At 44.1% G+C, this 27030-nt stretch overlaps 2 protein-coding genes across 9 annotated transcripts; one reads left to right on the plus strand and one right to left on the minus strand.

Annotated features, from left to right (window-relative positions):
* The first annotated feature begins 657 nt into the window (after positions 1–657).
* MTIF3 (mitochondrial translational initiation factor 3) lies at positions 658–16002 on the plus strand. 8 transcript variants are annotated; one of them, XM_030818596.1, is made up of 7 exons: positions 671–751; positions 6161–6229; positions 9438–9601; positions 10265–10329; positions 10895–11355; positions 14375–14532; positions 15752–16002. In XM_030818596.1, exons 5-7 carry the CDS (start codon positions 10896–10898, stop codon positions 15968–15970), a joined length of 837 nt encoding a protein of 278 aa, XP_030674456.1. In that variant the 5' UTR covers positions 671–751; positions 6161–6229; positions 9438–9601; positions 10265–10329; position 10895; the 3' UTR covers positions 15971–16002. The 8 variants fall into 8 exon arrangements, with proteins under 8 accessions (XP_030674454.1, XP_030674456.1, XP_030674455.1 ...); XM_030818598.1 differs by lacking the exons at positions 671–751; positions 10265–10329 and adding exons at positions 1075–1192; positions 1338–1404; XM_030818595.1 differs by lacking the exon at positions 10265–10329.
* On the minus strand, positions 15950–27030 carry GTF3A (general transcription factor IIIA). The gene is given in 10 exon segments (XM_012502035.2): positions 15950–16212; positions 16453–16512; positions 16607–16836; positions 17420–17500; positions 18810–18883; positions 20977–21065; positions 21632–21728; positions 24391–24491; positions 26655–26918; positions 26920–27030. Coding segments are annotated over 10 exon segments (1272 nt in total). The 3' UTR covers positions 15950–16047.

Genomic DNA, 27030 nt, shown 5'->3' on the forward strand with positions numbered 1-27030 from the left:
ATTCCAGGTATGAAGCCACATTAGGTGGCTTCACGACTGTGGACTCGCAGTCTGCCCTTGAGGAATTTCTTATTGAAGAAGAAAAGGATGGAGGACAGGCGGCCCACCCCCCCAGCACCTGGCTTTCGAGAAGGCTCCACGGGTCCGGGTCCGGGTCCGTTTTCCCCTTCGCCAGCTGGGGCCCCGTTCGAACCTCTCCCAACTACAACGCGGAGGCTCCGACGCACCGGCCCCAGCTTCGTTTTGCCTCCGGGAGCCGCGCGCCACCGGGGACCCGCGGGGAGCCGTTCGCACTCCGAAGCTGTCTGCTCACCTGCAAATCGGAGACAGCGCCCTTTCACTCACGATCCTTATAAAAGACGCTTATAAAACATTTTATTCAGTGTTACATTAAAAAGACGTTTATGAAAGCTATTTATAAAGCCCTAGTAGGAGACCGAGATTGGTGTTAATGTAACTGGAAGAAGGGCTGCTCCGATTGCTGCAGAAATTCGACATTAGCCTTCACCGCACCTGCGGAGCGGCGGGAGCCAGGTGAGCAGCACTTTCCCCTCAGTGACTTCCTCCGCGCTCTCCGCATTTTCGGTCGGCGGAACTGAATCCCAACAGTAGAAAAGCGCGGCTCCGCCCATCACCTTTCCTTTAAAGGATGCGGATGAAGCCCCGCCCACTACGGAGAGCGAAGGGGACTCACCGCGGAGCCGCTGCACTTGCGTCCGCTAGAGTATACCAATCGCTTGCCCTAGCCCAGGTAATGCTAAATATGAGGCGTGCGGAGCGGTGCGCGGACCGGCACCGGGAGGGCGTGGTCTTAGGGGGCGCTCCTGTAAAGGAGGCACCTGGAAGGTCAGGGCCACCCCGTCCCGCCGGTACCGAGGGCGGAGAGGCTCCGCAGGTCCTGCTGCGGAGTCGGGGGGTTCTGCCGGGCTGTAAAGCCATTTTCAGCGAGACCGCTGCACGAACTTCCCAGGGATGTTAGACCTAGAGTCGGCGCCGGCCCTACTGTGCTTTTCTAGTTCCGTCCCGCCATGAGCGCCCACTTTTGTGCGCACGCACGCAGCACGTCGCTACGTCCCGTCTTTAGCCCGGACGCTCCGCGGGTCGCCTTCTGCTGGTGGGCGTCACAGCCGTCTTACCCGCAATCGGGTCGGGGGCTCCCGGAAGTGATCCTGCCGCTTACGGCCTGGCACAGGTGGGACAGAGCGAGCCAGGCGAAGGGCGCCTGCGCAGGACATGCTGGCCAAACGCATTGTTCTTGCTGCCTGCTGCCGCGGGAGGAGGCCTTATGGGGGAAGGTCGCGAAGTGATTGGGATTTTTTTTCTCATTTGTCATTTAGTGGGCTCCGTGGCTTAAGACGTGAACCAAGTAAACCAAGTTCTCTTACTGAGAAGTCTCAGTTTCAAGTACGTGTTGTGAAAGGTCTAAGTCTTAGAAAAGTAGAGGGTGGAGAGAAGAATCTGAAAATCGACTACTGTTTATTCTGCCAGGCACAACACAGTAACGAATAAGTCCATTTTGTTCCTGCTTCGTAGAGTTTACGGTCTAGTGATGGAGAGCAGTAGTACTAAGATCATCACAAAACTGTAATTGTAATGAATGTTTTAAAGGAAAGATAAACTGGACTGTAGAAGCATTCAGTGTTAAGCTCAGTAAATTGGGGAAGGGATGGGAGAACTGGCTTAGTTTGGGAGGTAATCAGAAGAATGCGCTAGGCATTGATCTGGCGTTTCTTAAACCAAGGACAAGAGTACTGTATTTCAAAAACCGAATGGCCAGTGTGGCCTAGGCATAAAGAAGAAATTGGAGAGGTGGGAAGGGCCTTTTGGCCTGGCGAAGGTGTAGATCTTTAATCTCGGAGCAGTTTTATTTAAGGTGAGGAGGGTCCTGGGTGTAGTCACCGCAGTGCAGTGGGAACTGGTTGCCAGGGCTCAAGCCGAGTTAGGAGACTGGCAGGAATCCAAACGAGGTGGTGCATGTTTTAAACTGACGGTGGTGACTGGATACGGAGAGGACTGGATGGATTCGAGTGGGGTTTAGGAAATGAAGTCGATGAGGCTTGGTGTTGGGTTGACTGGGAAAGTGGAGGCGTCAAAGGTGTCTTGGAGGTGACTGGAGGTTGTGGATGGGTAGTGATCCCATCACTAGAGTTCTGGAAGAAGACTAACATAGGATTAACATACGAGAATAAGTTAAATTTTTTTTTTTTTTTTTTTTTTGAGAGAGAGAGAGTCTCACCCTGTTTCCTAGACTGGATGCCTAGGCTGGAGTGTGGTGGCACGATCTCAGCTCATTGCAACCTCTGCTTCCCTGGTTCAAGTGATTCTCCTGCTTCAGCCTCCCAAGTAGCTGGGATTACAGGCTCACGCCACCAGGCCCGGCTAGTTTTTTTGTATTTTTAGTAGAGATGGGGTTTCACCATGTCAGCCAGGCTGGTCTTGAACTCCTGCCTCAAGTGATCTGCCTTCCTCAGCCTCCCTAAAGTGCTGGGATTACAGGCGTGAGCCACCGCACCCGGCCGTAAGTCCAATTTTTAATGCAGAATCTTTAGCTCTGGGTTTAAAAGCTTTTTAAAACATATGGTTGTTATTTCAATTTAATAGCTAAAAAAATATGGTTAAATAGTTGGCCAAAGATATATGTTGGCTTTTACCAGTGTTCTAAATGGGAGTTCTAGCACGTAAACAGCTCAGCCTTATTATGGAGAGTACTCTATGTGCTCCCTATGGAAGAGCAAAACCAGAGCAAAGGGAGGGTAGCATGAAGGCTCAGTAACGGTAGCGCAGGTCCTCTGGGATTAAGGCTGCACTGCTCAGGCCAGAATGGGGCAACTGGGACAGTTTGCAGGCAGAAGCAAGGACTTTATGAAACTTCTTTGGAAGGTGCAAAAGAGTTCTTAGGGTCATGAGAATTGGCAAAATTAATTTCACAAATATTTAGTCCGCTAGAATCTAGGCAACTTTGATCCAAACTCCCAGGAAAGAACAGATAACAGTATGAGCTTGTGAATATCAGCTATATGAGAAAAGCAGTGAGTGAACAAATAATAGAAGTTATTTTCGTCTCTCCAGTCCACATGATTTCAAATGCATGCAAGCGATTTTTTATAGGACAAGAATGCCCACCCACCGACCCCTCATATCTACTAAACCACATATTTAAATCATGTTCCAGGAAGTTTCCTTGCAAATATTTAATCAGTACTTCCAGTAGAATGCAAAATAATGAATCATACAGGGAATACAGCTGTCCTTTGGAGCAGTAATAATTGTCTTTTTTTTGGTACAAGAATGTTCACAGCAGCTATTCATAAGAGCCAATAAATAAATAAATAAATAAATAAAACAGCCTAGGTGTTCATTAACAGAAAACTAGATTTAAAAACTGCGATATATTCATATACTTGGAGGACACTTATTAGAAATAAAAAGGAACAAAGTAATGATCCGTGCAACGTGAATGAATCTCGAAACATGCTGAGATGTCTTACAACAAAGAGTAGATACTGTTTGGTTCCATTTATATGAAGTCTTAGGACGACTATGATGGGAAAAAATCAGAACGATAGTTGCCTCTTGGGGATGGAGATTGACTTGGAAATGGCAAGAGGGAACTTTCTGGGATAATGGTGATGTTTTGTCGATAGGAGTTTTGGTTACAAAGGTGTATGCACTTGTCAAAACTCAGATAAAGTCTGAGTAATCGTCGAATTAAAAATGGTTATCTCATACTATAAAGTTATGCATTATAAGTAATTGACATTAAATTAATTGGCTTTTAGAATATTGTGGCTGTCTCGGAGAGTATAGTTGTGGGAGTGAGTGCAGCAAATGCACCAGGATTATCATGAGAATGTAAGCGTTTGTTTCTGTTTTGAGTTAGTCTCCTGGCCTATTCAGCCTAGTGTTGTTTACCTCACAGAGGCATCAGAGATTGGTGAGGGTAGCCCAAAGTGCATGGCACCTTGGGTTCCTATTTTTATTCAACTTTGAAAGGTTAGGGGCAGTCCCAGACATCCTAGCTCAAACTACCCTTGACCCCACTTAATAGTGTTTTCTTACTTTTTCTTAAAGTTCATCTTTTTTTTTTTTTTTTTGGCCTAACCCAGTGGTTCTGAACAGGATAGGGAAGAGGAAACATCTGTTTTGAAAAGCATCCCCAGGTGATGCCGACAGGCCCTGGTTTCTGAGAAACACCGCCCCATTGTAGACCAGTTAACTTTTAACCGTTCACTAGCAAAATATTGTACAAGTTCTGCCTCAAACTGAAACCATCACCATTTGTTTTATTCTTCTAAAATTTTTATTTCAGTAGCTTTTGGACTGCAAGTGGTTTTTCATTACATGGATTAATTATGTAGTGGTGAATTCTGAGATTTTTAGTGCACCATCCACCGGAATCGTGTACATTGTACCTAATGTGTACTTTTTTTATGCCAGCCTCCTTCCCATCTGCCCCCATCACCATTTATGATGAGACTTTTAGACTTGAGTTTAAGGAAAACTAAATGAAGAAATAAAGGCACTACGCATTACAAAAAAATCAGAATTTTAAGTTTATAAAGTTCCTTATTTATGGGTCACTTTGATATAGGCTTAAAACGAATAAAGGGAATATTTTTTAAAATTATGTGCAAAGCCAGAATGCCAATGTATTAAATTACAGTGAAATTTAGAACTTACACAGACTAGAATAGTTACATTGGCATTACTAGTGAACCGTTCCTCCCTCTAGGCTATTGATTTGTTCTTTAAAAATGTATTAATTATTGAACACCCGTATAACCATAACCTAGATTCAGCAAATGCTGCCATAAGTGCATTGTTTATATTTTCTGCTGTATGGTTTCAAAGCAAGTGATAGATGTCATGACACTATCCTAAATACTTCAGCATTTGTTTCTTAAGAATTCCATTTTCACACCTAAGAAAATTAACAGGTGGGTGCCGTGGCTCACGCCCATAATCCCAACACTTCAGGAGGCCAAGGCAGGTGGATCATTTGAGGTCAGGAGATCGAGACCAGCCTAGCCAACATAGTAAAACCCCATCTCTACTAAAAATACAAAAATTAGCCAGGCAGTAGTGGTGCACACCTGTAATCCCGGCTACTTGGGAGGCTGAAGCAGGAGAATTGCTTGAACCTAGGAGGCGGAGGTTGCAGTGAGCCGCGATTGCCCTACTGCACTCCAGTGTGGGTGACAGAGTGAGAACCTGTCTCAAAAAAAAAAAAAGAGAAAAAATTAACAATATGTCTCTAATAGTATCTAATACCTAGTCCCTATTCAGATTTTTTCCCTCATCCCCAACATGTCTTTTCAGCATAATTATGTCTCCTTGATTTTTTTTTTTTTCGCTCAAGAATAGCTTCCCTCTTCCCTTTTCATTCCCAACGGCATTGGCTTTTTTAGACACTAACCAGGTGTCTTGTTCCATCTAGATTTGTCAGATTGTCTCCTTATGGCATCTTCTATTGTTTCTCTGAGTCTGGCCCTTGGATCCCCTGGAAGCTGGAAGCTAGACCCTGCATCAGGTTCAGGTCAAACCTTCTTGGCAAAGCTGCTTAATGGAAGGTGCCATGCACTTTGGGTAGCTTCCCATCTGGAGATGTGGTAAGGATGGCAGGTTGGCCCACTGTTGGAGATGCTGAGCCTGACGTTGGCTTAGGATGACAGACAGCTGTCTACCCTCAGCAGAGTGTGCTTTTCCCTCTCGGTCTGAAAGTAATCTGTGTGTGACCCTTTGGCATCAGCTCTCTTGCGTCCATCCCTGCCTGAATCAGTAGTTTCACTGGGGTTGGAAAAATGGTGATTTTCTTTCTTTCCTTTTTTTTTTTTTTTTTTTTGAAACAGAGTCTTGCTCTGTTGTCCAGACTGGAGTGCAGTGGTGTGATCAGAGTTCACTGCAGCCTCAACCTCCTGGGCTCAAGTGAACCTCCTTCCTTAGCCTCCCCAATAGCTAGGAGTACAGTTGCTTGTCAACACACCTGGCTAATTTATTTTTGTAGAGACTGGGTCTTGCTATGTGTCCCGCGCTGGTCTCAAACTCCTGGCCTTAAGTGATCCTCTCGCCCTGGCCTCCCAAAGTGCTGAGATTACAGGTGTGAGACATCGTGTGTGGCATGATTTTCTAATTACTTTTACTTTTCTTTTGTGTTTATTAGCTGTCGTTCTTCTCTACAGAAGAGCTTTTCCTCATCAACTGGGGATGATTACAGTTCTTCCTAAAAAAGGTAGGATAAATGCTCAGTTCTTTATATTTAATTACCAATTTTCAAAGTAAAGAATCAAGATAATAGTCCCATGCAGTTGTGGCAAGTTATCATTTTCATAGATTTTTGTATATTCAGTGTATTGAAGTGAATGACAGTAATTATGCCTTACTGTTTAAATTACACCAAAATTGACCAGTGGGAGTCTCTTCATGCTGCCAAACTGTAAATGACATGTAAACAAACAAAATCATAATACCATCATGGAAATCTGAAAGCTAAATATTTGACGAAATAAAGGAACGTTTTTTAATTGGGATAATGTTATTGTGAATACTAAAAAGATTAAGGAGTACCTCTTAGAGATACATACTATTTCCTGAAAAAGTAGGATTTACTTTGAAAGCATTCCTGGATGGTTGGGGGGAGATAGTTGAGGGGTAAAGATGAAACCCAGGTGCTGTTTATTATCCAGTTCTTTCTGTACAAGGTTAAAAAGTTCCCTAATAAAAAGTTTTTAAATTATGAATTTATGTTGATAGCTGCAATTTAAATGTAATATTACAGATTGTTTTAACTTTGTATTTATATTTTTATCTATAAGGGCCTGTTTTGAAGAAACGTATATTTTCAATTTTGCTGATTTAAAGCCAGTATTTAGTATTAAAGCTTCATTGCAATGAATTGCATTGTTTGCTGTATACATCAAAAAAATTGAAGCTTCTTAAAAATTTAAACTAGTGGCAAAGAACTTTAAAAGTTATATACTTCCAGTGTTTTTCTTTTTTTTTTTTTTTTTTTTTTTTTTTGAGAAGGAGTCTCTGTCTTTCACCCAGGCTGGAGTGCAGTGGCGTGATCTTGGCTGACTGCAGGCTCCGCCCCCTGGGGTTCACGCCATTCTCCTGCCTCAGCCTCCCGCGTAGCTGGGACTACAGGCGCCCGCCACCTCGCCCGGCTAATTTTTTTTTTTGTATTTTTAATAGAGATGGGGTTTCACCGTGTTAGCCAGGATGGTCTCGATCTCCTGACCTTGTGATCCGCCCACCTCAGCCTCCCAAAGTGCTGGGATTACAGGCGTGAGCCACCACACCCGGCCCTACTTCCCAGTGTTTTTCTACTCTTTCCCTTTCCTTTGTTTCCTTCTTGGAAAGTGTTTTTAAAGCTTTTTTAAAAAAGCTACATCATTTTTCTGAAATAGTCTTTATTTTGTAAATAAATAAAATGTATTTTCAAGTATAAAAATAATACTTATAAAATACTTACAAAAACTTGAGAAATACTGGCAATTAGGAAAAATAGGGGAAAGAATTGCTTTTGTCTTCAACATTTTTATAAATTTTTTTTCCATCTTTTCCTATATCTAGTTATTTTGTGTGCTTGTTTGAAAAAAATCAAATTTTGAAATTTTTTATATTTTAATATGTTGATAATTTATTAAACAAGGCACTTTAGCTTTTATTCATAACTACTAAGGGAAAAAGATAGCCAATATTGAGTTAGTATTAAAGCTTAATTGCCGTGAACTGTTTTGTCTACTGTATACATCAAGAATATTTGAATTTATATATATCTGTTTAGTAACATGATTTTACATGTGATAACTTCTACATCGTTGTTGCTAATACAGACTTTGGAAAGAAACAACACTGATTTTAGACATAAAGTTTATAGAGCAGGCTTGTGAGCAGGAACTTACAGTCCCCTAGCAGAATACCTAGTGACATTTGGGACTGGATGCTGCTGCTAGTTTTCTGATAAATGAAAAAAAAATCTTCTCTGATCTTTTCAGATTTTTCTTCCTTTTTGGTTTGGGGGCTTCCTCCATTCACAAAAGATCTGACTTTTTATTAAACAGTATGTCAGTGACTTAAAATCACTTTGCTCCCACCTTAGAGCCTTTACAGCATCTACAGCTGGAGCCACCAGCTGGGTAATAACCATAAATCAATGCATGTCATACACTGTGGATGGAGCATCTGGCCACACATCCTCACCATTACTGACGGGCATCTGAAATGCCAGCTAGAAATGTGAAGGGTGTAGCTTGTAGGCATTCGTGACGCATCCGAAGGCGTAGAGGTTAAATGCCAGCAGCCCCGCCATAGCTCCCTGGCTGTTTCCTTCGGCCCATGCATTCATTCGACATGTACACGCTGAGCCAGGCTCTGAGCTGTGGTGCCGGGGAACACAGCAGTGAACAAAATGGACAAAGTCCATGTTCACATGAAGCTTTCATTCCAGTGAGGAAAGATTATGAACATACATGCAAATAAATATAGAATGTGTCCAGCAGTGATAAATGCAGTAAAGTTTTTAAAAGGGAAGGTAATGGGTGTGAGAGTGTTGGGGTGTGCTCTTTTATGGAGGGGTCAGGGAAGGGCTTGCTGAATAGGTAGCATTTGAGCAGAGACGAGGTAAATGAACCATGAGGCTATCTGAGGGAAGAGTGTTCCAGGGAGAGAGAACTTCTGGGTGCCAGGACCCAGAGGAGGGGTGTGTTCACTGTTTACAAGGAACAGCAAGGAGGCTGGAACAGAGTGAGCCAGAAGAAGCACGGTCAGCACAGGCCAGTGGGCATGGTAGAGAGCTTAGCTTTTACTTGGAGTGAGATACTAGCCAGGGGAGGGTTGTGGGCAGAGGAGGAACGTGATCCGACTTATGCATTTTTAAGGATTGCTCTGTGTGCCCCAGCAGTAATAAACTCTAGGGCGTGAGGGCAGAGGCAGGAAGAGCAGTTGGGAAGCTGTTACTGTGATGCAGTTTTACTGTGATGCAGTTGAGCGGTGCAGCAGTTTGGGAGTGGGATGATAGCAGTGGAGAAGGTGAGAAGTGGTTATACTGGTTGAACGGTAGGTTTTGCGGATAGGTTGCTGAGAGAAAATAAAGAGTCAAGGATAACGTTGGTATTTTTGGCCTGAGCAACCAGAAGAATATGTTGCCATTACATGAGACAGGGAAGGCTGAGGGAGGAGCAAGTTTTGCGTGGAAGGCAAAGCATTGAACTTTGGACACATTAATCCTCAATGACTATTACATATCTAAGTGGAGAGGTTGGGTAGGCGGTTAACCCTACAGGTGTGGAACTCAGAGAAGAGATTGGCACCACAGCTATAAATTAAGAGTGTTGGGTGTTACCAAACTAGGTAAGGAGGGTGTTGAGAATATGCATGTCCATCACTTTCTGTTTAATTTACCATATTTTTTTGCATATCACTCTTGAACATGACAGGTGAGAGATCAGTGGGTTGTACAGCCCGGTGGGCTCAAAGCCAGGGACCAGAGGGAACTTCCAGTTTTAAACACCCCAGGAGATTCTGGGACCATTCTTTGAGAAGCACCCTGAAGACACCTTCTGTTTTCCTCTTTCATCTTTGACAAGTCACACCTCTCCAAGTTTGTGATTCTCTTAATTATTCCTAGCATGCCCTAGATGAGATGAATGGGTCCTCTCGGCACTCTTTCAGCCTGTACTTCTAAGATTTACCAAATGCATGAATGGAAGGACAGAAAAGCAATTAAAAAATGAATGTGCCATTTGTAAGTGCTTCAAATTCAGTCTCATAACCATGAAGTAAACCACTGTCACCATACGTGCCTCTGTTAACATTTGGTAGTAATTAATACCTGCCTTACCTTGAGAATGATCTTTATAGTTTATGAGGTCAGCACTTTGATTTGTATCACAGTGTTTTCTGACAGTCTCAGTTATTCTCGCAGTGGGCTGGCTTCCTTCCTGGAGAGGTCCCTTTCCCATAGTGTGTTCCTATCTGCTATATACCATCAGATGTATTGAAAAATTGTTAACAGTTAATTATATTAGAAGTTTATCAATTGGTGTTTATGAATCACCAAGCATTTTATGTACTGCATCCTCATAAATAAACCCCTAAGATGATACTCGCTTTTGGAGTGGGCACTACAAGATGCATGAGAAATACAGTTGACCCTAGAACAACACAGGTTTGAACTGCATGGGGTCCACATATATGTGGATTTTCCTCCACCTTTGCCACCCCTGAGAGAAGACCAACCCCTCCTCTTGCTCCTCCTCCTCAGCCTACTTGATGTGAAGACAATGAGGATGAAGACCTTTATGGTGATCCACTTCCACTTACTGAATAGTAAATATATTTTCTCTTCTTTGTGATTTTCTTAATGACATTTCTTTTCTCTAGCTTGCTGTATTGTAAGAATACAGTATATAATACATATGGCATACAAAATACGTGTTAATCAACTGCTTATGTTATTCATAAGTCTTTCAGTCAACAGTAAGCTATTAGTAAGTTTGCGAGGAGTCAAAGTTATACACAGATTTTCAACTGCACAGGGGGTCTGTTTCCCTAACTCCCAAGTTGTTCAGGGGTCAACTAAGTAGTCAAATGAGATCATGTGTACAGAAAAAAAAAAAGTGAAACCAAAATGCTATGTAAATCCAGTTTATTCTAATAGCCACTTGTCTTGGGGACAGTACCACCATGAGTTAGTCTGGCCAGAGTCACCTGCTAGTCCACTTTATCAGTGTACACTTCCTGTGTGTGGATCTGAAAGTCTAGAGAACAGCATTTCCCTCACACTTGCAGTTACAGCCTCCACAACCTCACACACACCCTGCCATGTACCACAATGTCAGACCAAGGGAATAAGTGATTGAATTTTAATGAACTCTTCTTACTACTTTCTCAGGATGGCTGCTCTTTTTCTAAAGAGGTTAACACTACAAACTGTCAAGTCTGAAAATAGTTGCATTAGATGTTTTGGTAAACACATCGTGCAAAAGACAGCACCAGCACAGTCATCCCCTATTGCTTCTCCCCCAAGACTTTCCTTCCTAATTCGTGCAAAAGCCTTTAGTACCGCTGAAGACACCCAGAATGAAGGAAAAAAGAAAAAAAAGAATAAAACAGTTTTTAGTAACGTTGGAAGAAAAATTAGTCAGCGAATTATTCACTTATTTGATGAGAAGGGCAATGATTTGGGAAACATGCACCGAGCAAATGTGATTAGACTTATGGATGAGCGAGACCTGCGACTGGTTGAAAGGAACACCAGCATAGAACCTGCAGAGTACCAGCTCATGACAGGATTGCAGATCCTCCAGGAACGGCAGAGGCTGAGGGAGATGGAGAAGGCGAGCCCCAAAACTGGTAGGTATTTTGCTGTTGGCTCCCTGAATCCTTTAAGGGCTACAAATCAGCAGTTTAAATTCTAGCATTTGTCAAGGTGCCCGTGACAATAGGGAAATGAGAAACTAGAAAATCCACGATTCTACCACCATTCCCAGTCTGTCTTTCCTCCTTCATCCTGCACTTACTCCTGTTCCCTTTTTTTCCCTCTTTTTCCATAATACCCTGCCCGTTGTCTCTTCCCTTTAAACCTGTGTAAAATGTGGGAGAAACCAGGCAAACAAACCAAAGTGAAGAGAACTCTTTCCCCTGCCCTGTGGCCTTCTCCCAATGCCGCGGCAAGCTGAGTAGCTGATGGGTGAAACGGAGTGAGATTGGGAGGGGTACGTTCAAGTTCCCTGCCCTCTGCCCTCTGCCGGGCCACTCATTTAACCTCCCTCCTTTTGTTTTTCTTCCCCTTCTTCAACTCTAAAGTGGAGGTGTTCGGTTAATTATCTGGAAGCACCTTTTTATTTTTTTGAGATGAGTCTCTGCCTGCCGCCCAGGCTGGAGTGCAGTGGTGCGATGTGTGCTCACTGCAACCTCCGCCTCCCAGGCTCAAGCGATTCTCCTGCCTTAGTCTCCCCAGTGGCTGGGATTAAAGGCGCCTGCCACCACGCCCAGCTAATTTTTGTATTTTTAATAGAGAGGGGGTTTCACCATGTTGGCCAGGCTGGTCTTGAACTCCTGGCCTCAAGTAATCTGCCCTCCTCGGCCTCCCAAAGTGCTGGGATTACAGGCGTGAGCCATTGCGCCCAGCCTGGAAGCACCTTTTAAACTCTAAAGTGATTCACAGAGCATCTCCCATGCCAAAGCATTTTGTTACAATATTGGTAGCAACACTCTTAGATATACAACCAGTCACTTGACAAGGCACTTGTCATTTAAGCCTCACAGAAGTCATGAATTGGATATTAAGCAAAGATGTTTGTTTTTCATAGTTCCTAAACAGTGCTAATCATTATGAAAGTTCAGTGGATGGCGCACGGGGACAGGCATCAGATGACTGCTCCCAGCACTGCATCGTGAGGTTGTGTGCCTTCAGAAAACCACGTTATCTGCGGCTCAGTTTTGTAATGTCACATTTAACAAGGATGTTGACTGGAAAACAATATTCAGAAGAGACCAACCAGGGAGGATAATGACATCAAACTATGTCACTTAAAAAAAAAAAAAAAGTTGGCCGGGCGCAGTGGCTCACGCTTGTAATCCTAGCACTTTGGGAGGCCGAGGCGGGCGGATCACGAGGTCAGGAGATCGAGACCACGGTGAAACCCCATCTCTACTAAAAAAAAAAAATACAAAAAATTAGCCGGGCGTGGTGGCGGGTGCCTGTAGTCCCAGCTACTCGACGAGGCTGAGGCAGGAGAATGGCGTGAACCTGGGAGGCGGAGCTTGCAGTGAGCCGAGATCACGCCACTGCACTCCAGCCTGGGTGACAGAGCAAGATTCCATCTCATAAAAAAAAAAAAAAAAAAAAAGTTACTGGGCGTGGTGGCTCACGCCTATAATCCCAGCACTTTGGGAGGCCAAGGCAGGTGGATGGCTTGAGCTCAGGAATTCAATACCAGCCTGAGCAATATAGCAAAACCCCATCTCTACAAAAAATTTTAAAATTACCAAGGTGTAGTGGTGCAAACCTGTGATCCCAGCTACTCGGGAGGCTGAGGTGGGAGGATCACTTGAGCCTAAGAGGCAAAGGCTGCAGTTAAGAACCATTATCATGCCACTGCACTTCAGCCTGGGTGACAGAGCGAGACCCTGTGTTTAAAAAAAAAACAAAAAACAGTCTTGCTCTGTTGTCCAGGCTGGAGTGCAGTGGTGTGATTTCGGCTCACTGCAGCCTCTATCTACTGGGATCCAGCAATCCTCCCACCTCCGCCTCCCACGCAGCTGGGACCACAGGCACACACCACCATGCCTGGCTCTTTTTTTTTTTTTTTTTTTTTGTAGAGACGGGGTCTCGCTGTGTTGCTCAGGTCTTGAACTCCTGAGCTCTAACGATCTGCCTGCTTCAGCCTCCCAAAGTGCTGGGATTATAGGCGTGAGCCAGCACACCTGGCCCCCAATCTTTATGATGAACCCTGGTGCATACTCTAGGGTCTATGAACCTAAATGGATCAAACTGCTCTCAGCAGCAGTGTATGCAGTTTCTCTACCTCCTCCCTCATTTGTCATTTTAATGGTGAGAAATTAATGTGTATTTCACTATCTTTTTTCTTCTGTGAATTGCCTGTTTATATTCCTTTTTCTACGTAGATGGTTTTTCTTCCTGATTCATAGGGTTCTCTGTTGTGTATGATGCAAAAAACCTTATCCCAGTTAGATTTTTCACTTTTTTTTGCCTTTTTTTCCTTAATGAATTCCTTCCCCTATCCTGAGATGACAAACCATTCTGTCTTTTCTTCTATTTGTTTTAAAGTTGTATTTTTCACCTGTAGAACATTAGTACATCTGGGGAGACCTAACGTTTTGTCATCTATAAACTTCTCAATTGTCCCAACACCTTTATTGAGTAGCCGGTTCCTTCTCTGTAATTTCCCAGTAGGCAGGATTTCTGGAGACAGAAGGCATGAACACAGGACATAGGGACCCTCTTACCTGTCCAACAGTCTGGCTGACCCCTTAGTAGCAAGGAGAGCATCTCAAAAGGAGTGGGTAGAGCACTCCCAGATGCCAACCCACAGCTGATAAGGATATTAAGTGCACCATGAAGCCGAACTTGATCCTTTAAACGACTGTCTTTTGGTGTTCTTTCAACAAACGATGGTTAACAATAATTGGAAGCATTTCAGATTTTAAGTACCCTTCCAGGGCAGGTAAAAAATTGGTACCTTTATGTTTATCTCCCCCATTTGAAAAGACATTTACTGGTCTGTGAAACTGAAAGCCAGGCGAGAAGACTGTCAGTTGGCAACCTAGGATTTTACGATGGGCATGTTGGGAAGTTCTTCACAGTGGACTAGTCAGTAGTCCTTGCACCCTATCTGTTTCAAACCAGGACCAACCCTGAGAAAGGAACTGACTTTGTCTTCAAATATTGGACAACATGATTTGGATACAAAGACTAAACAGATTCAGCAGTGGATTAAGAAAAAACACCTAGTCCGGATTACTATAAAGAAAGGAAAAAATGTAGACATGTCAGAAAATGAAATGGTAAGTAAAGAAGGTACAAGCCACTGCTCGTGCTTTTGGTCTTCTGATCTAAAAATACAATTGTAGGCCAGGCGCGGTGGTGGCTCACGCCTGTAATCCCAGCACTTTAGGAGGCCAAGGTGGGCAGATCACGAGATCAGGAGATCGAGACCAACCTGGTTAACATGGTGAAACCCCGTCTCTACTAAAAATACAAAAAATTAGCTGGGTGTGGTGGCGGGCGCCTGTAGTCCCAGCTACTGGGGAAGCTGAGGCAGGAGAATGGCGTGAACCCGGGAGGCAGAGCTTGCAGTGAGCCGAGATCGCGCCACTGCACTCCAGCCTGGGTGACAGAGCAAGCATCTTCTCAAAAAAAAAAAAAAAAAAAATTGTAGAAAATCTGAAATATAAAGACAAAGTGACTGGTAATTCTTCCACCCAGTGATGTTAACAGCTTTCTAGTTTGCTTTTCAAAACTAAGCATACTGTAGATATAGTTTCCATTACAGTGTATTTTGCCATATGAAAAGTTTTATTCTTTAAAAGCAATATACTATTGTTTTATAATTTGTAGAATAACCCTTAAACAGGAAAATTAGAAACTTTATAGATCTTTTGTTTCTTCTTTGTATTTATGAGGGGCATTAATTACGTAGACTGTCTTCTAGAAAGTGTGTAGTTTCCAATCCCGTAAGTTTATGGAATACCTATTTTGCTTTTTTTTTTAAAGTTAGATAACTTTATCATCCACTAAGGGTATCCTTAGTAATCCAGCTCCACAGTAGAGTCACTTAAGCATAGGTCCCAACCCAGCTGATTCAGAATTTCTTGAGCCCAGGTATCCATTTGTTTCAGTCACTGAGAGAGACTCTGTTAGGGGCGGTAGAGAGTGCTGGGAACTGCTCGGCTGACACCTTGGGGATGAGGAGGTATTTTGCCAATGCCCAAACCTAGTGCTTTCTGTTTTGGGGAGAGGGTAATCTGAGCCAAACATAGCCTCTTAGTGCCATGACAAAGTGGAGATTTAAAATTAGGAAGCATTCAGCACGTCAGTTTAGTCACATGGTGTTATTGTACAGATTTCAGTCAACTTAACCAGATACATATGAACTGATTAGCTAATCACTTAACCGACAGCAGCAATGCAAGGGTGCCAGTTTTTGTGAACGTTCAAGCAGAACACTAGAAAGCACCAAAGCCTCTGATTTTAAATTAATCTTTGGCTGTTTCCCTTTTTTAGGAGGAGATATTTCATCAAATACTCCAGACTATGCCTGGAATAGCTACATTCTCATCTAGGCCACAAGCTGTTCAAGGAGGAAAAGCTTTAATGTGTGTTCTTCGTGCTTTGAGCAAAAATGAGGAGAAAGCCTATAGAGAAACTCAAGAGACCCAGGAAAGAGACACTTTGAACAAAGACCATGGAAACGATAAGGAATCAAATGTTCTGCATCAGTAATTTTAATAAAGAAAAGTATGCTCTGAGAGAAAGCTCGCTCCTTGGTCTGCAGTCCTTTAAACAAAGCAGTGCAGTTCTTAGCTGAGGGTAAGTACTGCAACTGTTGAGAGCATCTTGTCTTCCACACAGTTGGGTGACTCTCCGTTTTGACACAAAGATAAGCCTTGCCCTTGTTTCCTTTTGGGAGGGATATATCCACTGAGACGAGAGGCCAAACTCCGTTTTTCACGAGATTTTTTGACCTTTGGGAGTAAGGAAGACACACGATTAGAATTCAAAATCAAAACTGTCTGAGGTAATTTTACGATAGTCGTATGTACCAGCAGATATAGTATACAACATTGCTGTATGAGGAAGTAAAGTCTTCAACAGTAGTGCAGACTCAAACAGTAAAGCAGCTGAAAAGAATTCCAAACAGACTCCTTCTAGCTTTAAACAATTTCCACTTGAAAACTAAGCTTGCCTAAGTAGTTTCAACTTACTTTGAGCTTCATTTTCTTCTTGTCAGGATCATGTACAACAGCATGCCTAGTGAGACTTTGCTACAATGAAAGGGAAAGTTATTAAATATTAATATGAAAACAGTGTTGTGAAAGCATAGACTATAGGACCATGAGTATGAGGGTGAGTGCTTACTTTCATTGCAAATGTTTTGCCACAGCCAGCATGTTCACACACAAAAGGGCGGCTTTCCTCATGGAAGGAGAGGATATGGCTTTGGAGATTAAACACAGTTGTGTAGGTTCTTCCACAGCCTTCTCTTGGACAGCGACATACATCCCTTTCTGGGGCATGAGTTTTCATGTGTTGCTTAAGGTAATCTTTGCGTTTAAATGTTTTCCGGCATACTTCACATAGTATTTCCTCTGGTGGGGCAGAGACAAATTTCACCAATTTCCCCAGATATTACCATTTAGAAAAAATACCTAATATATAAGTAACATTCAGTGCCTGAAACCTGATCACTATATACAAATCAGAAATTCCCAAGGAAACAACCCCAGTTTTTATCACCTAGGAAGTTTGTCTCAATTCTCGGAAGTTCTTAAATGCCACACAGTCATTGTTCACTTGCCAAGAGGCAGGGCTCTCAGGAAGGTGACTGTGGGGAGGTACAGAAAATGAAGCAGACCAAAGAGTGTCCTTCCTTGTCCCCCAGTATGCAGGGTACTGTTTCCCAGGCGGTCCCACAGAACAGCAGTGCCTCCCGAAATTCTTCACTACAGACCTGCCACCGCCTTCAGCATGCTAATTGTGCATGGTGGGGTGGCTCAGAGACCTGGCACGGCTCTGCTCACCTTTCCAACAACATCATACCCAGCACTTCACAAAATATCATAGAGAAACCCTTTTACTTTAAAGCACACAGCATTTCACTCTTGAAAAGCACTAAATCAGTTCTGTGGGGACAAACATTTACACCATGCCTGCCATTCATGCCTGCCTTACCTTTATGGGTTTCTCTCACATGTTTCAGAAGTTCCGTCCATGTTTTTGCCACAAAGGAACATCCTTTTTGACATACATAGCCTATTAAAAAAATCGGTGCATTGTCTGTCATGAATACTCAGCATAAACACTGACCATAACTAGAAAGGAAACTTAGGTGCCTATATAATTTTCCATTCCCCGCCTAATAGTATTCAACTCAGCCTCTTGAGGTGGGAATAAAAACTAAAAAAAGATTGACGTTATAGTAAAACTGAACAGTGGCACAGCAAGGTGCCTCCCTTTAAGGATTTTACCTTCCTGTGAAGCAAACTTCACAGAGTTCCCATCTTCTCAGCGTGATCACGGAATTGGCAAACTTCACAGGAAGGATGCCTTTCCCTCTCGAAGCGTTCTCAGGAAGTTGGGTGGGCTGTGTATGGACTCCCAACTGCTTTAACCTCCTATCTCCATGTCTCATTTCCCTTCTGCCTGCCTGCTCTATCCTTGCCTCTATTTTCCTCAGCAAACATACTCTGCGGTCAGTCCCTTGTCCGTGGCACACCACCAACTTTTCAGTAGTGTTACCATGCCCACCTCTGGCTTCCTCTAGTCTGGCCATCTTGTAAGTGTCATACTGCACAAAAAAAGTAGGGTACATTTTAACTTTATCACAAAAAAAAAAAAAATTTTTTTTTTTAAAGAGTACAGCTAAGGAAGAAAATAAACTGGAAGGACCCAGAGAAAAACACTGAATAACAATGTGCAAAGCACTAAAATGGGATTAATAAGTATACAACAGCAGGGCTGAGTTCCACCCAACTAGAAACTAAAAACAATGAGGCTCCCTCTCACTGTTAGCTACTAACCTCTTAAAAAAAAAAAAATCATAAATTCTAGGACCTGGGAAATTGAAATACAGATTAGCAAAAATCCCTCAAGGAAACAGATCATAGATTCAAATAGTTAATATAATCAAGTTTTTTTTTTTTTTTTTTTTTTTTAAGAAATGTAACATCTGATGGCTCTCAAAATGTCACACTATTATCCAAGCCTTGTGAATGGCCAACAAGGAAAAGAATGGCACAGGCAGTAAATATTAATAGAAGAGGTTAAAAATGACAGAAGCATCAAAGCCATGGCTGGAGCATCAGCACATTCGTCAGTGTAATGTGCAACCAGGCGCTTGTTGTGAACAAACAACACATTACATGTGAACAGCAATGATACGGTAGTGGAAAAACAGACATATACAGTGCCTCTTTGGACAAGAGTGTAAGACCCAAATAAGCAGGATGGTGTCCCCTGCCACAGGGTTCCCATCTTTTCAGCATGATCAAAGAACAGATTCAAAGGCGCCCAGGATTTGGCATCCCCCTCAGAGGAGCACACCCAGGCTGTCCGTACACACCCTCGTGGGCCTTGGCATGTCGTTTCAGCTTGCTGGGTGATGCAAAGTGTTTCCCACATCCTTCCTGGGTACACCTGCATTGGCAACACATGAGGTATTAGCCAATCCATTTTCACAGAGAACTCCGCTCAAGGTCAATGGCACTTTGTCCTGTTTCTCCCACCAAAGTCTTGCCTCTTCCCATAACCAAACCCATGTTAAAATGTAGACCTCATCACAGGTGAGATTCAAGTTACTTGACCAGCTTTAGGGCAAAACAAACTGTTGGAGAAAAAAGTCACGTTACTTTTTTTTGACCATTTAAACAGTTTTCATCTTTATACCTCCGGAAATATACTCTGCTTTCATGGCTACAAAAAGATACTTCAAGAGGTTATCTGACTTGGCTTAGGTAAACCCCTAAGCCATTCTGAATCACTTGTGTCTAGCTTTCCTAATGATGCTGCACAGGGGGTGTGCAAGACAGCACAGCAGTAGATGCATCTGCCTCTGGTGAGCAATAAAAAGCACGGGCCCCCTCTGTGCTAAAGCCATCAGCAGCAAAGCAGCAGCAGCAGACCCACAAGCAAGGATAGGCAGGGTCACTGCAGCAACTCCAAGGCACAGGGCAGCCTGTGCAAGCCAAGGGAAAGTGCCGGATGGCCAGAGCCAGGCAGAGAGCCGCTGGCCCTTTTGCAGGTCTACCCAACTTGTCCAGCCCCCCTCATGTTACTCAAAAAACCCTAACTGCAGATAAACCCAATTACTTGTTTTGTTCTACAGGAAAAGCATAATGAGTGTCTCCATAATGACATTTCATATAGTTGCACAGGCTCTATTTGATTAGTTAAGTAATTTCTCAGCCTTTAAGCTTAACCACGACTAGAATAATCTCAAAAATTATTTTGAAACACATTAAATATTTCTTTTAGAGCAAAGTAAACCTTTAAAATATAAATGTGCATATGCAGTACATATTAACAGAAAACTGTTGATTAGGAAGCTTTCAGAAGATTTGTCCCACTGTTGCTTTAAATTTCAATGGCTTTTGGGGTTACAAGTGTTTTTTCGTTACATGGATGAATCCTATAGTGGTGCTGAGATTTTAGCGCACCATCACTCAAGCAGCATACACTGTACCCAATATGTAGTCTTTCATCCCTCACCCCCCTCCCCAAACTCCCCACCCGAAGTCCCCAAAGTGCATTAAATCACTGTCTTTTTGTCCTCATATTTAGTGCCCACTTAGTGAAAACTATGGTATTTGGTTTTCCATTCCTGAGTTACTTCACTGAGAATAATGGCCTCCAGCTCCATCCAAGCTGCTGCAAAAGACATCATTTCGTTCCCTTTTATGGCTGTGTAGTATTCCATGGTGTATATACATCACGTTTTCTTTATCTGCTCATTGGTCGATGGGCACTTAAATTGGCTCCATGTATTTGCAATTGTGAACTGTGCTGCTATAAACGTGTGCATGTGTCTTTTTCATATAGTGACTTCTTTTCCTTTGACCGGACTTCAGATTATACTACGAGGCTACAGTTACCAAAACAGGGTGGTACTGGTTTAAAAATAGGCACTTAGACCAATGGAACAAAACAGAAATAAAGCCAAATACAGCCAACTGATCTTCAACAAAGCATATAAAAACATAAACTGGGGAAAGGACTCCTTATTCAATAAATGGTGCTGGAAAAACTGGATCCCTATCTCTCACCTTATACAAAAATCAACTCAAATTAAGTTTATGACCTGAAACTAAAAATTCAAGAAGAAAACATTGGAAAAACTTCTGGACATCAGCCTAGGCAAAGAATTCTTACTAAGACCCTGAAAGCAAATGCAACAAAAATAGAAATAAATAAATGGGACCTAATTAAACTAAAAAGCTTCTGCACAGCAAAAGAAATAACCAGCAGAGTAAACAGACAACCCACAGAGTGGGAGAAAATACTGGCACATTATGCATCCAATAAAGAATGTATATCCAGAATCTACAGGGAACTCAAATCAGCAAGAAAAAAACAAATAATCCATCAAAAAGTGGGCAAAGGATATGAACAGACATTTCTCAAAAGATATACAAATGGCCAAAAAACATGAAACAATGCTCAACACCACCCTTGCATTTCCAATCTTATTCACACCTAGAATCCAGGCATTTTCAGCCACATGAAGTACCTACTTGAAGAGAGGTTCATTGGTATGCTGGCACTGATGGATTTTCAGCTGCTGATGTTTCTTAAAGGTCTTCTTACAGTCTTCAAAACTGCACTGTTAAATTGTAAATTGTAAAGGCTCATTAGTCTTATGGAAAGTCAAAACGAAATCAACAGTTCATAACAGAATCCTCAAGATAAAACAATTTTGGAGATTATATAAAATTTCTGCTTTCACCCATTTTGTTACTGTAAAATTCTGCTTTATCTCAAAAAGGTCTGAAGAATCATAACATTTGAAAAAGCAAAACTGTTTCAGTTGGAATAGTCTCCCAATACACTTTAATTTGCACAATGTTTGCTTCCAAAATAAAACCTTTATCATTCTGATGGCATTAAGTAAATTCAGACATTTGACAGACAAAATTTGGTTGACGAAAACTTTATTTTTCACTTTTAATTTTTAGAGACAGGGTCTCTGTTACCCCAAAATTTTTTGTTTTCTATTTTTGTTTTTTTTCCAGAGACAGCATTTCACTATGTTTCCCAGGCTGGTCTCAAATTCCTGGCCTCAAGCTACGATTATAGGCTTGAGCCACCGCACCTGGCTGAAAATGTCAGAAACATAGGCAGCAAGTGTAAAAATACTCAAAAAATTTAAGCATATAAAATCATACTTACTATATATTGTTTTTGTTGATTTTCATGTTTGCGTTCAAAATGTTTCTTCAAGTTTGATTTTGTGTTGAATTTTTGATCACAGCCATTAGCTGCACAACTGTAAGTTATACAAACCAAAATATTAATAAGCCAAGGGAAAAGAAGTTTTAAAAACACATATATCTTCCTACTTTATAAAAGCTAATTATTCCAAAGAATAGTAATACTATAAAATAGTCTTAGCGAATTCCAGAGTGTTAAGCCATACCACATAGACCTCTCAACCTGACGACTATCATGTAACAAAATGCTTTTTCATATTAGGCTTCTGAAATTATACACACTACATCAGTCATCTTTTATACACACTGGGCAGATAGGAAGGTGAAATACACTAGTCCCAAAAGCCTACACTAGGCCTAAATCATGCTTAAGATAAATTATTCTCAGCTTACAATCTGACAACCTTAATGCTGCTTGGCATGTCATTATAAACTGGATTTCCAGAAAGGCCTCAATAAAACTTGTCTTGGCTTATCATTAGAGGTAAAACAGATACTTAGAGCAGAACCATAACCATTATGTTCTCTGGCTTATCAAGCCATTCTAGTTCCCCTTATCTTGACATCTTGGCTTTGAATGATCTAAATCTTTTTTTCGTTGTTGTTTTTTTTTTTTTCCCCCAAAAGAAAATTGGTGCCTCTTGTGGTGAGCCTTCGTAAGCTTGAGGGATGAAGCAGGACTTCCTTTCCCAGCCTCAATCTTAGCCATCACTCACTGATAACCCTGAGGCAGGCACTGTCCCATTCCTAGGGCCAAGCAGAGACAAGCCAGCATTGACCATGGGAGGCACAGTGCAGAGGCCCACAAATGGGAGGGGCGCTGTGGCAGAGACCCTAGAAGCCCCCCTAACTGCAGGGACAGAATGCTGAGTGTTAGCTGGGCAGGTGGCCGACAGAAAGCGCACTCTCCGGCCTCCCCTGCAATTAGGGCGGCTCATGGCTGAGTCCAGCCCATCCTGCTCAACCCCCATAAAGTCTCTAAATAAGGGGGCATGCCTCTTATGCCCTTTCCTCCTTCCTGCCAGTGGCATGCTTATGTGACAGCTGGGCCCCAACAGGCATCACAGTGAGGTTAAAGCCCAAGATGAGGATGGCAGAGACCAGTTAGAAGGGGCTCCAGAGCTCCTGCCTCTCTATTTCTGTATTTCAGCCACACAAGACAAAGAGCCCATCTTGTTTAAGCGTCTCTTGTGCTGGGTTTCCTGCCGTTCTTCACTCTAAACCTGACACAGGCATCTAACCCAACCGAGTGTGGGGCAGGAGGACAGGCCAGGAAGAGTCCTGACAAGACCCAAGTGGGAGTGAGAGACCCCGGCACACTTGGAGAGGGGGCTGGTTAGTTAGCACAGCTGGACCATGACTTCATGCCTGCAAGTCAAGCAAATGGGGCAAGATAAGCAGAAAAGGGCCAAATCACGCAGGTCATTGTAGGACACACTTGGAACCTGGACTTCACATGTAGGCCGTGCTTGAAAGCACTGCACAGCTTTAAGGGAAGCACACGGGAGGGCACTGGGGGAGAGGGCTGGCCTGCAGACTGTCATTCCAGCCAGAGGAAGGGACCGAGATAAGACAGTGGCTGCTGGATCTGATGGGTCAGTTACAGGACCTGGCAACCCACATGTTGCAAGGGATGGGAGAAAGAATGGAGAGTCCAGGGAGCTGCCTTATCTTTGCTATGGGTCACTGGACAGACAGCGAGGCCACCTCTCCAGACAAGAACATGAGAGAAGATCAAAGAGAAAAGCGAGCTCAGTTTGACTGTGACAAATTTGGGCCATGTGGAATTTTTTATTTTTTTATTTTTTTAATAGAGATGGACCTGACCATCTTGCCCAGCCTGAACTCCTGGCCTCAAAGCAATCCTCCCACCTCAGCCTCTCAAAGTGCTGGGATTACAGGCATGAGCCACCACACCCAGCCTACCACATGGAATTTAAGAAGACACAGAGATAGCCAAGTAGCACTGTCCAGTGAGCAGTGGGAAACGGGGATCTATAGCTGAAGAGGGGCAGGGTCTGGGTTAGATCGTGAGCTGGAAGAGTCATGTCCAGTAGTTCCTGGTTGCATGGCATTTCCTACCATCCCCACCCCCTACTTGGCCAGGATCCCCCACTGCTCCCAAAACAGATGACATTTTTAGTTTTGTTATGTAACTTTTAAGACTTCTTTACAAATAGGAACAAATACAAATATAGTTGCTTCCTGCCTACCCAACACCCACTACTCACCCCTCCCCCCACCCCCTAGCTTTTTCACACACATAAAGGTAGCCTAAAGAGGCCTCTTCTGCACCTTGGTTTTTCAATTAAAGTGCCCTGGTGATTTTCTCATGGCTTTGCAGAGAGCATCTGCGTTCATTTTCCTGGCTGTAGGGTATCCCATTGTATTGCTATACTTTAGCTTGTCCCCACCCATGAGCATTTTAGCTCAGCCTCCTGGGTAGCTAGGATTACAGGCACAAACCACCACCCCTGACTAATTTTTGTATTTTTGTACATACGGGGTTTCACCATGTTGCCCAGGTTTGTCTCAAACTCCTAGGTTCAAGTGATCTGCCCGTCTCTGCCTCCCAAAGTGCTGGGATTACAGGCATGAGCCACTGCACCCTGCCAGGCTTCACATTCCTGATCTCGTGAGTTAACAATCAATCTTCTTACTGGGTCTATATGCCCAACACAACCCACTTCAAAAGCCTAAAAACAGGTCTCTACTTACACAAACGGCTTTTCTCCAGTGTGAGTCAGAATGTGGCGGCTCAGATGGTAGTCCCTGATGAAGGCCTTGCCACACCCTTCATAGTCACAAACAAATGGTCTCTAGCAGGAAAAAAGAAAAAGCATGTCACTCCTGCACTAGTTAGTAACTCTGGTATTATTTAAAAGCTTAAACTGCCCAGTGTTAAGGCCACAGGCTTCCTATGAAGAGGTGGTTTCTACTCAGTAAGAGCTGTGCACCCGCTGCAAGACGCAGTGTTCCTGCACAAAGTTACACAACATAAACACCACAACTTCTCGCAAAGTCACTACACAGATTTTTGTTCCATGAACAGCATTTAAAATAAGCAGGCATAGCATTTTTAACCTGCTCCCAACCCAGCAGCAGGCTTTCACAGCAACCCCCTCTTAAAGACGCCCTGGCTGTTAGCATGGCTTGTCTGCATGGATCCCTGCCACCGCATGATTTAACATGTAAAAAAGCAAGCCTAGGGCAGAGGAATGAGGGAGGCCTGTCTCATCCCAGATAAGCCCAGGGTCTGTGCTAAGATCATGCCAAGCACAGCTTTAGGAAAGTGTGTCACACCTGAAAAAGCTCACAGGTGCCAGGGCGAAGCAAAGAAAACAGCTCAACACCCTAAATGCAACCACCTTTTGTGACCCAGGAGTTGGGAGGGGGTGACTCATTTTGAACCTATAGTAAACGCCAAACACACACCCCAAATAACCAGTTTGGTGCATCGAACTATGAAAAGCATACTACCAAGGCGTCCAGGAGGGAGGCACCAAGGCCTCCATGAGAGTACTAGGAGCAAAACAAGCAAACAGGAGCACAGTGAGCTATATACCACCAGGGGCGGAGCCACAGAACCTTGCACAGCGGCAGGCGTCAATGTCAATAAATGTCAATAAACATTTGTCAAATTAATCTGCATGAGAGATTTGGGACAACAAAGATGACTCCAAGTTTTTCAACCCGTATTAAGGAAACTGGTAGCGCCAGTATCCAAAATATAGCACACCGGTCTAAAAGGAAAGGCAAGCTCTTACATGGATTTACTGGTAATACAGAGCCCAGAATTTAGAGGCTAGAACGGGCAAGAGGAAGGGCAGAAGGGTAAAGCATAAAGGATGTTATGAGTGGTGCCAGTGGCTATGTAAGACTGCAAGAGGGAGCTGGGCGGGGTGGAAAATGCAGAGGGCAGAAGAGGACCCAATGAAAAGGGCAGACGAGGAAGAGGAAAAGAACCAGAGGTCTCGAGGAGGAAGCGGTCGGCCTTCCAGTGCTGGAGAGGGTAAGGAATGAGGCCTAGGAGGACACCTGGAGAAGGTGGCCCATAAATTAGAGGAGGTGCAAGGGGCAAAGGTATGGACTGCAGCCCAGTGGTTTAAGAAACTAAGGGCTTTAAGCTGAGGCAGTGTGAAGCCTAGCTCTGCCAAAAACTGGGAAGCTGGGCCGATTCCTTGACCTCCATGACCCTCGTTTTCCTCACTTGTGTGTGACATGGGCTGCCACGTCATATCATGGTATCTGACATCCTCCTGCCCTCAAAAGAAAATCCAAACTCCTAATGGGCCTACTTCTCAGACCTCATATGGTGATCTCCGCACCTAAACACACCCACCTGCCTCCCACCCCGAGGGCCACAGGCTCCCTTTGTGTTCTCTCTGCCCAACTCAAATGTCTGCAAGGCTAGATCCTTCCTTCTTATACGGCTCACACAGAGAGGCCTTTCTTGACCACAACACTGCATGCCATTCCCACCTATCCTGTGGTCGGCTTGACCCAGGAACGAAGGTCCACGGCAGCAGAAACCCTGGGTTTGCCTGTTTTGCTCACTGCTCTCTCCAGTGTGGAGTTATGAAGAAATGAGCACATGCTGCTTTCACGACCCCCGGTACATGTAACCCATCTTTTGTACCAGCTCTAGGGGCCAGCATTTGACAGGTGTCTAGTAGTAGTGTGCCCCCTCAAACCTCGCACTTATTTGCAGATTACGGGAGGCACTTGACTGGCCGAGACTCACGATCAAAGAAGGGGAAATGATTGCTTAGTAAGCCCCGAGCCCCTGGCATGGATATCAACGTCGCAGAACGAAGGTCCTAGAACTTCTTGTCTACTTCCTCAGCTCCTTCCCTAAGTCCTGGATATCAAAGCTGAACGCGCCGCACAGCGGGGCCTGCGGCCCTGGCCACGACTGCAGTGGCTGCCCGGGGGCCACGCGCCATCCCTAGGCCCAGGGTTGGCAGCCTCGCCCCCCTCACCTCCCCCGTGTGCTTGCACAGGTGCGCGTCAAGCTTCCAGGCTTTGCTGTAATTGGCGCTGCAGTCAGGGAAGGAGCAGATGAACCTCCTGGGAAGCGCGGGGCGCGGCGGGGTCGGAGCTGGGCTCTCGCCGGCTGCGATGAACGCGTCGGCGATGGTCAGGGACGACACCGACTCGGCGACCATGGCCGGCGGATCCAGGGCGCCGGCGCCCCCAAGCCCCGAGCCAGGCGCGCTGCCACGTGCCGAGACACGTGCCGGGAACCAGCGCGTCCGGACCGCTGCTCCCGGCGGAACCTTCGCGGGACGCCGGCACACTTCCGGAAGCGCGCGCGTTCACCAGGCCCCGCCCCACGTCGGCGCCGCTGCTGCGCAT

This window comes from Nomascus leucogenys, chromosome 9 (genome assembly GCF_006542625.1).
Source record: "Nomascus leucogenys isolate Asia chromosome 9, Asia_NLE_v1, whole genome shotgun sequence".
Lineage (NCBI taxonomy): Eukaryota > Metazoa > Chordata > Mammalia > Primates > Hylobatidae > Nomascus > Nomascus leucogenys.